The sequence below is a fragment of the Dama dama genome, chromosome 7 (genome assembly GCF_033118175.1).
Source record: "Dama dama isolate Ldn47 chromosome 7, ASM3311817v1, whole genome shotgun sequence".
NCBI classification, from domain to species: domain Eukaryota; kingdom Metazoa; phylum Chordata; class Mammalia; order Artiodactyla; family Cervidae; genus Dama; species Dama dama.
The window spans coordinates 19,520,017-19,536,780 of NC_083687.1; the positions used below are offsets into that span (position 1 = coordinate 19,520,017).

General features: G+C 46.3%; 1 protein-coding gene across 1 annotated transcript in view; it reads left to right on the forward strand.

Annotated features, from left to right (window-relative positions):
- RSPH9 (radial spoke head component 9) overlaps nt 1-7,214 on the forward strand; it is a 37,860-nt gene extending 30,646 nt beyond the window's left edge. The window contains exon 5 of the mRNA XM_061146817.1: nt 7,185-7,214. Coding sequence (XP_061002800.1) covers nt 7,185-7,199 — 15 coding nt within the window. The 3' untranslated portion in view covers nt 7,200-7,214. The remainder of the gene's footprint in view (nt 1-7,184) is intronic.
- Nucleotides 7,215-16,764: the final 9,550 nt, after the last annotated feature.

Sequence of the window (16,764 nt, forward strand, 5' to 3'; positions counted from 1 at the left end):
TTATTGACTATGCCATAGCCTTTGGCTGTGTGGGTCACAATAAACTGTGGAAAATTCTGAAGGAGATGGGCATACCAGACCACCTGACCTGCTTCTTGAGAAACCTGTACACAGGTCAGGAAGCAACAGTTAGAACTGGACATGGAACAACAGACTGGTTCCAAATAGGAAAAGGTGTACATCAAGGCTGTATATTGTCACCCTGCTTATTTAACTTCTATGCAGAGTACATCATGAGAAACGCTGGGCTGGAGGAAGCACAAGCTGGAATCAAGATTGTCGGGAGAAATATCAATAACCTCACATATGCAGATGACACCACCCTTATGGCAGAAAGTGAAGAAGAACTAAAGAGCCTCTTGATGAAAGTGAAAGAGGAGAGTGAAAAAGTTGGCTTAAAGCTCAACATTCAGAAAACTAATATCATGGCATCCGGTCCCATCACTTCATGGCAAATAGATGGGGAAACAGTGGCTGACTTTATTTTTCTGGGCTCCAAAATCACTGCAGATGGAGACTGCAGCCATGAAATTAAAAGACACTTACTCCTTGGAAGGAAAGTTATGACCAACCTAGGTAGCATATTAAAAAGCAGGGACATTACTTTGTCAACAAAGGTCCATCTAATCAAGGCTATGATTTTTCCAGTGGTCATGTATGGATGTGAGAGTTGGACTATAAAGAAAGCTGAGCACTGAAGAATTGATGCTTTTGAACTGTGGTGTTGGAGAAGACTCTTGAGAGTCCCTTGGACTGCAAGGAGATCCAACCAGTCCATCCTAAAGGAGATCAGTCTTGGGTGTTCATTGGAAGGACTTATGTTGAAGCTGAAACTCCAATACTTTGGCCACCTGATGAGAAGAGCTGACTCATTTGAAAAGACCCTGATGCTGGGAAAGATTGAGGGCAGGAGGAGAAGGGGGCAACAGAGGATGAGATGGTTAGATGGCATCACTGACTCAATGGACATGGGTTTGGGTGGACTCCGGGAGTTGGTGATGGACAGGGAGGCCTGGCGTGCTGTGGTTCATGGGGTCGCAAAGAGTTGGACATGACAGAGCGACTGAACTGACCCGAACTAAAACTTATTCTCAGGGCTCAGCTCAAACTTCACTTCCACATTAGTCTTCCTTAACCTCCCTGTTACTAGTTCTCAGCACCAGATATCTCTCCATCTTAGTTGTTGTTTTCTTAGTTAAGTCATGTCCGACTATTTTGACAATGTGGACTGTAGTCTGCCAGGTTACTCTGTCCATGGGATCACCCAGGCAAGAATACTGGAATGGGTTGCTGTTTCCTTCTCCAGGGGACCTTCCCAGACTGGGGATTAACAGGTGGATTCTTTACCACCGAGCCACCAGGAAATCCCCTCCATCTTAGTACCCTGTTCAATTACAGTTTTGTATCAGTTTGTGTAACATGTGTCTCCCCACCAAACTGTAAGCTCCATGAAGCCAAGGACATTGGTTTTGTTGTTGACTCTCATGTCTCCAGCATTTAGTACAGTGCTTGACACATAATGAGTGCAATATATATTTGTTGAGTGAGTAAGTAGGACCTATTTTCTATGGCTTTTGTGAAGATTAGATGAGATAAAACATAAGTGCTCAATAACCATAATTTATTAATAAGGCAGTTACTGATATGCCTGTGTGCTAGGTACTTTTCACAACTTTGACGTACTTGTCTAATAACGAAACTTATAGTACCAAAAAGAAAGCTCAGTTTTATATCTTTTGGATTTGTAGGATGAACAGAATATTCCTCTAGAGCTATATAAGAAAGGAAAGTCATTCACACCTCAGTTCTTCCACATGGTGGTTAGGATAATATTTTCCACACTTGAAGGGGGAATTTCTAGTTATCCTAGTCTGATTCATACATGGGGAAATAAGGCTTATTAAAAGGCAGAGCACGCTGTCTGATGAGGGGAGGGAAGGAGTCAATCTTCCAGTTGGGACTGTCACATTGGTGGACTAAGACGATGCAGAGCAGCTGCTGTATGGTGTACTTGAGTGGTATCAACTAAGAGGAAAGAAGGAAATATGTGGCACTGGGTTTCCTTAAAACGTCACATTCAGCAAAGACAGGTCCCAGGAAGGGGGAACTTGAGAGAATGGTCAATCTAGAAGGTGAGACACATGGATTAGGAGTGGAGCAGAGAGTTGGTGGTGTGTATGTCTAGGTGTTCTAGTCAGGGCAGAAAGTCCTCAGCTGTCCTGGTAGCTTTTCCTTTCCTTCTGTACAGATGACCTTGAACCCTTCCTGCTTGTACCACACCCCATGTTTCTTTACGAGTCCCCAGCTTCTGGAGATCAACTGGGACCAAGGCAGTAACAGAGCCCCATCCAGGGTTTGTTTTGGACACAGTGATTCAAAAGATTTGAATGTTAACCCTCTCTTTGTTATCATATCCTAATTTAATCAAAATTTATTAAAAAAACTTGTATTTTCTACAATAAGTAACGTGATCATTGTAAAAAAAAAAAAAAGAAACAATGAATAGAAAATAAATAGCCATAATCCAGACATAAGCATTATTTGCATTCAGCAAAATGAAATAATACTGTGTGTTTTATTTGTCTTGTCTTCCTTTTTTGATTAATCTTTGGCTGCACTGGATCTGTGTTTCTTGTTGAGTGGGCTATTCTTTAGTTTCAGTGAATGGGGTCTAATCTTTATTGTAGTATGAGGGCTTTTCATTGTGGTGGCTTCTCTTGTGAAGCACAGGCTCTAAGCATACAGGCTCAGCAGTTTTGGCACATGGGCTTAGTTGCTCCTTGGCATGTGGAATCTTCCCAGAGTAGAAATCAAACCTGTGTCCCCTACATTGGCAGGCAGATTGTTATCCACTGCACCACCATGGAAGTCCATGTTTATTTATTTCACTGTGCTGGGTCTTAGTTGCAGCATATGGAATCTAGTTCTCTGACCAGGGATTGAACCTGGGCTTCCTGCATTGGGAGCACAAAGTCTTAACTACTGGACCACCAGGGAAGTCCCTTATTTTTTGTGAATCCATTTGTAATTAGTCTCTATGTGAAAAAAGAATTTTGTGAGACCAGATTTTGCTAAGAGACTAGACTTTACCTAAAAGAAGTTGTTATTGAAGAAAGTATACAAGTTATCAGTGTACAACTGATGAATTTCCACAAAGGGAACACATTACCCACACCAACAAGTAGAACATTACTAGCACTCCCCTAGTGTCCCCTTCCAGATACTACCCCCTACCCCCCACCAAGGTAATCATTATCCTGACTTTTAACACCATAAATTTTTTCCCCTGCATTTGAACTTTATAGAAATTGAATCTCATGTAGCATGTACTCTTTTCCATCTACTTTCATCTGCTCACCAATGTCAGGTTTGTGAGATTCACCCACATTTTTATTATACATTGGTGTCATCATTCATTCTCATTTCATATAATGTTCCATTGTGATTATAATATAATTTACTTATCCTTTCTTTTGTTGATAGAATTTAGATAATTTCCAGTTGGGACTGTTACAAATAGTGCTGTGATACACATTCTTCTATATGATTTTTGGTGAATACAAGAGCAAACATCTCTTCAGGATATATCTAGGAGTGGAACTGTTGGCTTATAGGGCATGCGTATACTCATCTTGAGTAGATTCTGTCAAGCAGTTTTTTTAATTAATTTTAAAAATTTTTGGCTGTGCTGGCTCTTTGTTGCTTTGCAAGGGGTTTCTCTAGTTGGTGGCGAGCAGGGGGACTCTTCGTTGGGGTGCTCAGGCTTCTCATTGGGGTGGCTCCCCTTGTTGCAGAGCACAGGCTCTAGGCACATGGATTTCAGTAGTTGTGGCACATAGACTCAGTAGCTGAGGCTCAAGGGCTCAGTTTTTCTTTGGCATGTGGAATCTTCCCTGAACAGGGATTAAACCCATGTCTCCTGCACTGACAGGCGGATTCTTATGCACTGCGTCAGTAGGGAAGTCCAAACAGTTTTCCATAGTAGTTTTACTGATTATGGTTGTTCCACATCCTTATCAATATTTGACTTTTTTTGTATTTTTCATCTTGGCCATTCTTGTGAGCACAGAGTAGGTTCTCATTGTGTATTTAATTTACATTTCTCTGATGCCTAAATGAGGATGAGTCACTTTTCATATATTTACAAGCCATCTGGATATCCTGTTTTGTAAAGGGTCTGTTCAAGTCTTTGGCCCATTTTATGTTGGGTTGTCTTTCTTATTGATTTGCAGAAGTTCTTTATGTAGTCTGGATACTTGTCCTTTGTTGGATGTATGTATAGCAAATGTCATCTCCCTCTCTGTGGGTTGCCTTTTCATTCTTTTACACTGCAGTTGACCCTTGAACAATGTAGGGGTTAGGTACCAATCTCCATGCAGTTTAAAATCTGAGTATAATTTGTAGTTGGACCTCTGTATACAGGCTTCCTCCTATATGAGGTTCGTTCATAATCACTGCTCCATATCCATGGGACCAACCAACCAAGGATTGAGTGGTACTATATTATTTACTGTTGAAAAAAATCTGCATGTGAATGGACCTATGCAATTCAAACCCATGTTGTTAAGGGTCAACTGTATTTAAGAAACAATAATTTGGGGAACACATGTACACCCATGGCGGATTCAAGTCAATGTATGGCAAAACCAATACAATGTTGTAAAGTAAAATTAATTAATTAATTAATTTAAAAATAACAATAATTTTATTTTTTATGGCTGTGCTGGGTTTTTGATGTTCTGTGTTGACTCTCTAGTTGTGGCCAGTGGGGGCTACTCTCTAATTGCAGGCAGATTCTTTGCCAGCTGAGCCACAAGGGAAGCCCAAGAATACTGGAGTGGGTAGCCTATCCCTTCTCCAGGGAATCTTCCTGACCCAGGAATCAAACTGGGGTCTCCTGCATTGCAGGCAGATTCTTTACCAACTGAGCTATCAGAAAAGCCCAGTTGCAGTGCTCAGGCTTCTCATTCTGATGGCTTTTCTTGTTGTGGAGTATGACCTCAAGGGCATGCAGGCTTCAGTATCTGTGGCACATGGGCTCAATAGTTGTGGCTCCCAGGCTCTAGAACACAGGCTTAATAGTTGTGGTGCATGGGCTTAGTTGCTCTGCATATGGGGTCTTCCTGGACCAGGGATTGAACCTGTGTCTCCTGCATTGGCAGGTGGATTCTTTACCACTGAACCACCAGAGAAGCCCCAACTGTGTGTGTGTGTGTGTGTGTGTGTGTGTGTGTGTACACCAACTGTATATTTTTATCACAACTGATATACAGTGTTTTTAATTTTAACATCATATAATTTATAAGGTTTCTTTCCTTTGTTGTTGGCTTGTTTGGTTTTTATTTAAATTTTTTTCCTCATCAAGGTCATGAAGATGTTCTCCTATGTTATCTTCCGCGTTCACATTGGGTCTTAAACTCATCTTGAATTCTTTTATTATGTGGTCTGAGATTGGGATTAAGATTCGTTTTTTCCCCTATGGTGATATTTAACTGACCCAGCATCATTTATTTAAAATATTATAATTTCCCCCACTGCATTTTATATGATATAGACCTATTTCTGGAATCTCTGTTTGGTCTCTTTTTCTGTTTTTCATTGTCTGGAAGTGCCATTACTTACTTAATCAATCCCCAATTACTAGGCATTTAGGTTGCTTTTTTTTTTCTGCCTGGTGCTGGGTCTTAGTTGTGGCACATAGGATTTTGTTTCTGCATGCTGGCTCTCAGTTGCAACATACAGGATCTAGTTCCCTGACCAGAGATGGAACCCAGGTCCCCTGCATTGGGAGCCAGGAGTCTTAACCATTGAACCACTAGGTTGCATTTAATTCAAACATATTTTTGAAGACCTATCTCCCTACTCCAAAAATAGCATCTTCTTTTTCATTAGTGAATCTTACATACCTTGTTCCCAGCTGAGTAGGTTGTGGCTTATGTCACTATTGTTTTTTCAAGTACAACTGTGCTGTGGGATATAATGGAGTGAGGGCCCTTCTCTGGGGGGCTGCAAAATCGTAGCTGCTGCCCAATGGGAAGGTCCTTTCAAGAGTCAGAGGGCTGTTGGCAGATTCACTCTCAGGCACGGGAAGGAACTATTTCCAGCTGCAATGGCAATCCTGGAACAGGCCGCCAAGATGCTACACTCTGTGCGCATGTGTGAGAGAAAGGAGGCCGATGAACAACTCCTTATCCTGACACAATCTTCTGTCCATCTCCTCTTCCCAGGAACCCATCCCCCTTGCTTTCACCCCATTTTCCAAGGAAATCCTCCTTCTTTCCTCTGGGGTCCTTGTTGGACCCTAGATCTTAAACCTGGAGAGAACTCAAGTCCCAAGTAAACTATCCTAATGAAGACGTTCAGGGAAACATTCATAACAGAGGAACTCAGGAAAATGTTCATTTTGCCAAGAAAAACTTGCAGCAAAGATGATCTGTTTGGTCTCAGTGACTTGCTGCTGGCCAACGGGACAGCCAGCTCAGGTCAGAGCAAAAGCAAGCGTTAGGAAGCCCTGGGTGGGTCAGCCTGTCTGTGGCTTTGGGGCTGAGGAGGTCCTGGTCCCAGCTGTGGATGAGTGTGCTTGCTCTTTCAGCCTTCCTCCCACCTCGCCCAGGAAGAGGGGGTCAGAGCCAAGAGCCACACAGATGTTCGCTGTGAAGCAGCAGCAGCTGCAAAAAGGCTCAGGAAAGTGGAGAGAGCTGATAGGGTAGAGACCACGGTGGGAGGGGGCCGTGAGAGCAACTGGGAGAATAGGGCTGGCAGAGCGAGGGACAAGGGATGGTCCTGTTTGCTTTTTCCTAATTAATGTGGTTTCCTTACAAATCCCCCCGCTGATTCCAGCTGGTCAACTCAAACCATAACAACACGTGGCCTGCCCGGGCCAGGAGCTGGGGCTGCTGGCCTCCCCACAAGGTTCTGGTTTCCGCTGTGGCTGCTACCCACCCTCCCCAACTGGCTTTGTGCAGATGAGGGAAGGGACAGCACCCTAGTCGGGGCTGGGGGTGACAGCCAGGGACTGCTGGCTTTCAGCTTGCCTGGCTGCTCATCTCAGTTTCCTATGACCTTTAAAAAAGGGCACTTCTCTGCTTGTTTGGGCTGCTGCTTCCAAACAGGTATGGGTGGGGGTGGATGGGGAGACCTTGGACAAAGAACTTCTTGCTCACTGATGGCTTCTCTACCTACAGGTGTGCCCTGATTGACGCAATGGCCCTGGGAACCATCGGGGTGTGTCCTCGTTCATTCATTTTCCAGCGTTGTTTCATTTCCTCATTGGGACTTTACTGTGTCCAAGTTATTCATCTTATCCCCTTATTCCTTCTGGGATTCGTTTTGCCAGCAAGTCTCAGCTGAGCAGCTACTATGTACCTTTTGTGAACAAATAATTACATGCCTCAGGGGAACACTTTCCAAGGATAAAAGTTCTTTTCTGACAAATATGTTGTAATAAGCTGGATGACTGACCTGGGCTTATTTGCTTTCTCTTCCTTCCCCCATCTTCCCTGCAAAAATTCTTAAAAAAAAAAAAAAAAAAGAATAAAACACACATTCAGGAAATGTACATAAAACTTGACTGTGCTGTATCATCAGTTCAGTTCAGTCACTCAGTCGTGTCTGACTCTTTGCGACCCCATGAACCGCAGCACACCAGGCCTCCCTGTCCATCACTAACTCCCGGAGTCCACCCAAACCCATGTCCATCAAGTCGGGGATGCCATCCAACCATCTCATCCTCTGTCATCCCCTTCTCCTCCTGCCCTCAATCTTTCCCAGCATCAGGGTCTTTTCAAATGAGTCAGCTCTTCTCATCAGGTGGCCAAAGTGTTGGAGTTTCAGCTTCAACATCAGTCCTTCCAATGAACACCCAGGACTGATCTCCTCTAGGATGGACTGGTTGGATCTCCTTGCAGTCCAAGGGACTCTCAAGAGTCTTCTCTAATACCACAGGTCAAAAGCATCAATTCTTCAGTGCTCAGCTTTCTTTATAGTCCAACTCTCACATCCATACATGACCACTGGAAAAACCATAGCCTTGACTGGATGGACCTTTGTTGGCAAAGTAACGTCTCTGCTGTGTAGACACAAAGTAATGTCTGTGCCATATGATAGATTAACTGTAAAGCAAAACAGATTTATTTCTATGCTAGATCACTTGGGCATGCTGCTACCCTGATATGGATAGGGGGAGAAATCCAAGAGAAGTGGGATTGGTGGGAAGCAGCTGTAAGGGACTTCAGCACCCTAGAACCTTTCTGGAAAGTGAGACCAGAGGAAGGCAACCCCAAAATAGAACTGCCAGAGGAGGAGGAGCAGGCCTGCAGTGCCCTTTGTGTCCACTCTCCAGGCCGAGACCAGGAGACATGCCAAGCAAGTGTATCCTAGTCTGGACCCCCAGTGCTTGGCTGGCATTCACCTCACTCCATCTTCAGCCAGTGGTGGGGGCCAGTGAGACCTGTTCCACTCAGTTGCCACCCAAACCAAGCAAGCCCTGGTTGTGAATGGGCATTTCTTTTATTTTTTATTTTTTAATTTTTATTTTTTTTTAATTTTTTTGTGAATGGGCATTTCTGCAGTGGGCTGGATGCTCTATCAGAAAAGGACTTCATGTCCCTGTCCAGCTGAGAAACTCATCAAATTTCTTTCTTCCGGTGCTTCAATTCAGTTCTTGTATAAGGGGAAGGCTTTTAACCATTTAGAACACTTTGGAATTATCAGCACATTCTTGCTGATGGGTCTAAAATGACACCTAAGGAGATGCTGTCCCCTGTATGCACTGGGAACAGCTACAGAAGCAAAAGGAAGGAGCTTCAGGCTGAAAACCAGGCTCTCCTTTAACCAACGGGCAACCTGAAGTTGACACTCATGCTCTCTGGACCTCAGTTTCTCCGTCTGTGAGGAGTCTTATCCAGTTATAGGATTCTGGTTCTGTGAACACTTCTGTCTTTGTAACCCAGAGTGGCAGAGTTCAGTCTTCAGTCCCCACTGCTCTCTCTGCTCTCTTAGAGTCTCAGCCATTTTCACCCTCAGCTTTCACCTTGAGGCTGATAAGTCCAAAATCTACAGCAATGCTTTTTTTAAAAATCTTTTGGGCCATGTCAGGGATCGAACCATCATCCTCTGCATTAGAAGGGAGGAATCTTAACCACAGCAACCCACCTTTGAGCTCCAACCTCTGTCTCCAACTGCCTACAGAAATTTCTATTTGGTTCTTCTGAAGGAGCTTAAATATACACCCTCTCTAAGCAAGGCCACTTCATGCTCAGTCGCTAAGTCATGTCTGACTGTTTGTGACCCTGTGGACAGTAGCCCCCAGGCTCCTCTGTCTATGGGATTTTCCAGGCAAGAATACTGGAGGGGGTTGCCATTTCCTTTTCCAGGGATTCTTCTTGACTCAGGGGTTGAGCCTGAGTCTCCTGCATCTCCTGCATTGGTAGGCAGATTCTTCACCACTGAGCCACCTGGGAAGCCCAAGGCCACCACAGCCTTTCTCATAAATGCCATCAGGGCTGTTGGTCTCCCTGTGGCACAGATAGTCAACATTGACTGCCTCCATCCAATTTCCAAAGTTTTCATAATTTTCATGAATTTCAAAATTGTCTCATGATTTCCTCCTCTTCCTTATCATTTAAATTTCTACCGTCTTCTAATACCTCAATTTGCCCACCCATTTCCCCATCTCCAGTCTACTCTGCTGTCTCTGTCTGATTTTCCTAAACACCCCAATCAGTTTCCTACTCAATGGTATCTCATCGCCCACAGCTGCTGCCTGAATTTGCATTTTTAAGGAACTCCTGGAAGATGAAAGTCTGAAAACTGCTGACTAAGGGGAATAGAATTCCAGCTCTGAGGCTTGACATGAGGGGCCTTCTGTGATATGCCTCCCTTCCCCTCCCCACTCTTCCTCCCTCTCCTCCTGCACAGACTCTCAAAACCTACCTCTGCTCAGGACTTCCCTGGTGGTCCAGTGGCTTAGATTCCTTGTGTCCACTGCAGGGGGCACAGGGTTTGATCCCTGGTTGGGGAATTAGATCCCACATGCTGAAACTAAGGAAGAGATCCTGGGGCTTCCCTGGTCCCATGTGGAAATCTGTCTTCCAATGCAGGGGACTCAGGTTCCATCTTTGGTTGGGGAGCTAGGATCCCACTTGCTGTAGGGCAACTGAACCCCAGGCCACAATCAGACAGAAGCCAGCCAAAGATCCCTCATGTCACAACTAAGATCCAGTGCAGCCAAATAAATAATAAATATTTCTTAAAAAACCCACCCCTGCTCATTTTCCTTCTCTTGTCTACGCCATCATGCTCCTCTTTGAGGCTACCTTCCCTCATCTTCTAGTCAGAATCCCCACCTCTTTCAAAGCCTGGCCCACCCCTCACCCTCCTTGTCAGGACTTCCTCCATCTGAACTTGCTGCATTCTCTCTCACCCTTTCCTTCCTGCCGCTTCAGTATTCATCTGACTTCTACCTCTGACTCCTTAGGTACATGCTATTCCACATTAGACAGGAGTCTCTGAATTGTAAGTACCCCTCACCCTCCTTGTCAGGACTTCCTCCATCTGAACTTGCTGCATTCTCTCTCACCCTTTCCTTCCTGCCGCTTCAGTATTCATCTGACTTCTACCTCTGACTCCTTAGGTACATGCTATTCCACATTAGACAGGAGTCTCTGAATTGTAAGTGACAGTCATCCAGTTTGAAGAAGGACATTTCCTACCTTTTATCTGTATCTTGTTAGATCTTTTTTTTTTTGGCTGCACAGCTTGTGGGCTTTTCCTCCCCGACCAGGGATGGAGGTCCTCGGCAGTGGGAGCCTGGAGTCCTAACCATTGGACCACTAGGGAATTACCCATTTGCTACCTATTAGAACCAACCCTGGGTGGAGAGGGGACAGTGGGGCCTCGGGACACCTGGAGCCAGAGACTCAGCCACCACCAGGCTCTTCTCCTCCTGCCCTTGTCTCTGTTTCTCTCTGCACTTTGCGTTAATTCTCTCGTCATTCTCTCTTTGAGAGGCTGCCAGTGGTTCTCAGCCTTGAGGCAGGGATTGAGTCACTAAGATTGGCAGGCCCCAGTGGAACTGTATGGAGAAACTGCAGGAGAGGCAAAAAGGAGTTTCCCCAAAGAAGGGAAAGAGAAAGGGAAAGTACTAGACAGAAAGACCAACACATGGTCACCATTGTGTTAGTTAGAAGTTAGGTCAGCTACACACGGCAGAAAATCCCAAGCAGCAGTGACTATTAGATGATAAGATGGCCAAGGACTCTGAAACCAAGCTCCTTCTAGCTGATTGCTCTGCCACCTCTTAGTCCTGGATGATGGCTTGAGCTTCAGCCTTTCTGCCTGTATGATCTAGGGGACAGAAAGGAGAAAGAAACAAAGAATGATTTGGGAATTCCTTGATGGCCCAGTGGTGAAGACTCCAAACCCTCACTGCTGAGAGCCTAGGTTCGATCTCTGGTTAGGGGTCTAAGATCCCATGAGCTGTGAAGTATGGCCAAAAATAAATAAACATTTTTTTAAAAAAAGGATAGTCCAACTTCCTGCCATCCTTGAAAGTCGTCTTCTGGAAGTTGTACATGCTTTAGGTTACATCCCTTATATTGCCAGAAATAAGTTCTATGGCTATAGCTGAATGGGCTTCCAGGAAATATCCTAATTCTGAGCAGCCACGTGCACAACTAAGAGTCAGGAGTGCTGTTAAACACAAGGGAAGGAGAGAATGGATGTCAGAGGACAGAGGATGTGCCATGACCCTAATCCACCAGGGGCTTTGAGGGGGGCATTTCCTGCTAATGGGGTGTCCTTTTCTACACTATGACGTTTAAATGGTTGAAAGACAATCCTGGCACCCAAGTCTGTTTGGTCTGATCATCCTTAAGTTCCATTTTTATCTCTGAAGTTCCAGACCTCAGCGTTCTGGTGTGCAGCTGGGGCTGGTCAGTATCCTCCTTAAAATGAGATGCTCTAGGATGGCATCGCCGACTCGATGGACATGAGTTTGAGTTAACTCCGGGAGTCGGTGATGGACAGGGAGGCCATGCTGCGTGCTGCGATTCATGGGGTCGCAAAGAGTCAGACATGACTGAGCAACTGAACTGAACTGAACTGAAGCTGGAGCCAGTGTCCCAGATGTGTGAGACCAGTACAAGATATAACCGAGCTCTTGGTGCCCCCATTTCAACACCCTACATCTGTTAAGGTCCCCAGATTGAGACAGAATGTGCCTGGCCTGAGGGGCTTGTTGTCCTCTAACCTCACGCTCATCCTGGTGTGACACCTCACTCCATAATCTGCTCCTCCGCAGACTGACCCCAAAGCAGGAGGGGCTTCCCAAGCATCTATGCCAATGCCATCGTGCTCTTGTGAAGCCTTCATGTAACATCTTAACTGTCAGTTGGTGGATCCCACTTCTTCCAGGGTCAGAAGCCGTGCCCTCTCCACCCTCCATGTGCCCCATGGAGCAGTCTGTTTTTTCGTCTTTCCTTCGGGTAAGTGTATTTTCTTAAATAAAATGCAAGATCTCGCAGAGCAATGGAAACCCACAGCCTGCATTCAGAGTATGTCACAGATTGGGTTGCTGAGCAGTTGACTCGGAGGCAGAGGTTAGTATGCGGTGGGTGTTCTAAGAGTACTTGGTTGTTCTGCTAAAGGGAAGGAAGGGAGGTCGGACAGAGAGAGGGGTTGGGCTGCAGTGGGGCTCAGTGAGCTGCCCCTGCCTCTCACAAGGAGTTCCAGTGCTGGGGTGATCCTTCAGGGTGACTCCAGCTGGGACAGGAGGGCCGGATATTTATATCCTCATGACAATTAGCCATCAGAGGTGGGTAGTCTCCACAGAGGTTGGCAGCTCAGGTCTTTCTGCCTGTAGCACTTTCAGCAGCTGGAAAAATCTACCCTTTATTCCTGAAGTGGGGTCTGGACAATGCCTCATGGAGTCTGTCGCTGAGTGGAAGACCTACGGGCTTAGAGTTGCCACTGATCAGGTGGGTCACTTGGGGCCAGTCCATTTATCTCTCTGAGCCTCAGTTTCTCCTCTTGTAAAAACTGATGCCTGGGGAATCACCAGGTGCGATGGGTGGAGAGTGATCGGATACTGGAGTAGCTTTATTCAAAGGCTTGATTTGAATCCAGAGGCCATCCCCAGGTCCTCCCATAAACCCCCAATCTTATCTTTGTTGCTGTGGACATTATCAGAGGGCATGATCACTTGGGTCCTAGGCTGGGGATGTGTATCTAGGTCAAAAGGGGGCAAATTTAGGGACCAGCTGGCAGGAGCCCCTGGGGAGCTCTACTCTTTGGAGTGGTCTGATGAGAGGTAGGCAAAAGCCACAAAGTGGTTGTCAGAGACTGAACCTTTGCGTGTCCCTCCCACCCCAAATTTATAGGTTGGAACCTTAACCCCCAATGTGACTGTATGAGAAGGGAAAGTCTTCAGGAGTTGATTAGACTTAGATGAGTCCTGAGGGTGAATCCCCAGTGATGGGGTTAGCGGCCTCATAAGAAGAGGAGGACACATCAGATCTTTCTCTCTGCCTTGTGGGGCTACTGTGAGAATGGGGCTGTCTGCACACCAGGAAATGGACCCTCACCAAGAATCGTATCTGTTGGTTGACACCTGGATCTTGGTCTGCCCAGCCTTCAGAACCATGAGAATGAAATGTCTGGTTTTTAAGCCGTTCAGTCTGTGGTAGTTTGTTACAGCAGCCCATGCTGAGTAGGATAGTGGGAGTGGGAGGTGGGGAGGGAGACACCTGAGAAATCTGGGGGTTCATGGCTTATAGGCAAGTCACCTGGCTCTCAGGACTGGGTCCACCACTGGCCATGGCACCTGGGGCATGTCCCTGGGCTGCTCTGGACTCCAGTGACCTCGTGTGTGTGTGTTCAGTCCTACAGTCCTGTCCGACTTTTTGTGACCCCGTGGACTGTAGCCCACCAGGCTCCTCTGTCCACAGAGTTCTCCAGGCAAGAATACTGGAGTGAATTGCCATGCCTTCCTCCAGGGGATCTTCCCAACCCAAGGATTGAACTTGTGTCTCTGTGTCTCCTGCATTGCAGGTGGATTCTTTATCACTCAATCACCAGAGAAGCCCCCAGTGACCTCACTGGAAACAGAGTGGTGGGGTGTGAGTCTCTGAGGTCATCTCTGAGTTGATGAGCTGAAGTCCATCCTTTGCACCTCTGTCCTGGGGCTATGATGGGTAGGGGAGAGGCTGGGAGCCAGAGAGCTAAGCTTTCTCCTCTTTTCCTTTACGCTGGCCCTGCTGTCCCTACAGAAGCCACTGCTGGCCCCTCAGGAAGTCTGCCCTTGTGTAGAAGGGGGCAGGGTGGTGGTTGGAAGGTGCTGTGGGCAGTGAGAAAACTGCAGGGCCAGGAATGGACAGTCACAACCATCCCTCCACACTGTCCTTCCTGGCTGCTGGCAGCCTCCGGATGAACTTTGGGTCTGACAGTTTCTGGGTGAATTGATTAAAGTCAAGGGTATTAATAATAAAAGAATGTAAACTAGATATTATCAGTGACACAGATCTCGTGACCACGTGGTATGTGCTCTTGTGTATGTGCGTGCTGGGAGGGAGGAGATGTCTGTCAAGTTTGGAAAAATGCCACCTTTTCCTCTGGCTCCGTTTCCTTTTGACCCCTGCGAAGATTTTCAGTTGTATTTATCACCACAAGCTACCAGGCCTTGGAATGTGAGAATGCAGGGGAGGCAGCCTCTCTGCTCAGTCCTGGGGGTGTTGGAAGGCACCCCGGGCACAGAGTGAGGGCGGATGTCTTCTCTGCTTTCTCCTTTCTAGCCTGTCTGACCTTTCACAGGGATCTATGTCCCCGCGACCTTCCTCTCTGAGAAGCTGCACGTGGGCTTGAGTGGAGACCGGGGGACAGATGAAATGCTCTTAGAGGGGCCCTTCCAGGCCAGGTTGGTCCTGGGATCTCCATGGAGACCAGACCACAAGCCCTTGCCCCTGAAGACCTGTGCATGCCACCTGCCTCAGGCCTGCAGGCTCCCAGAGCCAAGGGTCTCTGACTGGTGGCAGCAGTCCTGGGAGGCAGGAAAGGGCAAGCGGAGGGAGTTCCTCTTTCTGGAAGGACCTCCCAGTTCCAGAGCGGTCTAGTGACTTGCCCAAAGTGACACAGAAAGTTAGAGACAAAGTCCGAGTCAATCAAGTGACCTGACATCTAGAAAAAGAGGCATTGTATTTGCTCTTTCTCGCTGGGAGGTGGGAGGGGCTGGAAAAAAAATCTTTTTGGCTAGTCAGGTAGTCCTGGGTGGTAGCATATTCCTTGTGGTCCTCCGCATGGTGCCTACTGCTAAGAAGTATCTACTTTGCACCCTACCCCCTCCAATCTGCCCAAGGAGCTGGTAAGGGGGAGAGAGCAGAAACCAGGAACGAAGGAGGGAGAGGCCAGAAGGGGGAGGCAGAAAGGGAGGAAAGGGCTTGGGGACAGAGGGAGCTGGAGGATGAGCAAACAAACAGTGTCCTGGAAAACAACTTGTTTCCCCTTTCCAGGCTCCCTGCCTGCCCCACTGGAGGAGGTGATTTAGAATAACGAGCCATAATTTGATTACATTCTCATCTAGCCTCTCAGGGTAAACAAGGATCTCCCGTGGAAGGAAGGGACACGCTGCCCAGGCTCTGGCACACTCCCCAGGGCCTGAAGAGGGGTTCCCCCTCCTCCTGGGTGCGCCTGAAACATGTAGTTGAGCGGCTTCACCACCCCCCACTCCATTTTCTACCAGGGTTTACATTCTCCGTGTGTCTCCTGCCCCTCCTCCCCTTCTTCCTCTTGGCCTGCCCCAGTAAGGTCCTCACCCTGAAGCCTGCATACCGTGTAAATATTTAAACCCATCTATTATTTCCTGTTTATTAGCAGTGTAAATCCTGAGTTCATTCATTGTGCATCTGTCTCCCGGTACTGTCTCAGAAGAAAAGACCCGAAGGCAGGGCCGTGTGTCCACCCTTCCCTGGGAACAGCCTTGCTCAGGCCTGTGGTCAGTCATATCACTGATTCTTTAAAAATGTGCTTTTACTTTTTCCACATTTAAAAACTGTGGTCAAGTATGCATAATATAAAATTTATCATCCTGTTTTTTTAAGTGTGTGCAGTACATTTGTAATTTACTACTGTCACCATGTCCCTCTCCAGAATTCTCTTCTGTGGATGAAATTCTTGATCTGTGGATGAAATTCTGTGCCTGTGAAGCACTAATTGCCCATTCCTCTCTCTCCCCAGCCCCTGGCAACCATCATTCTGTTGGGTTGGCCAAAAATCTCATTCAACTTCAAGTACAAATAAAAGACACCTTTTTCATTTTCACTTAGAACTGTATTGAACAATGTATTCATTAACTTGAACCAACTTTTTGGCCAAGCCAATACTTTCTGTCTCTCTGAATTTGACTATTCCGAGTGTCTCATATAAGTAGAATCATACATCATTTGTCTTTTTGTGACTGGCTTATTTCACTTAGCGTAGCATCCTCAAGGTGTGTCCATATTGTAGCATATTGCAGAATTTTCTTCCTTGTTAAGGCTGAGTGATATTCTTTTGTGTGTATACACTGCATTTTGCTTAGCCATTCTTCTCTCGACAGACACTTGGGTTGCTTTCATGTTTGAGCTGTTGTGAATAAGACTGCTTTGAACATGGGTGTACAAATGAGCTTTTTAAAAAAATAACAAAAGGCTACCTGTTATTGATTGCTTACTGTGTGCTTGGGGCCGCATAGACATAATGACTTAATTGTCACACGTACCCCCCAGGTGACAA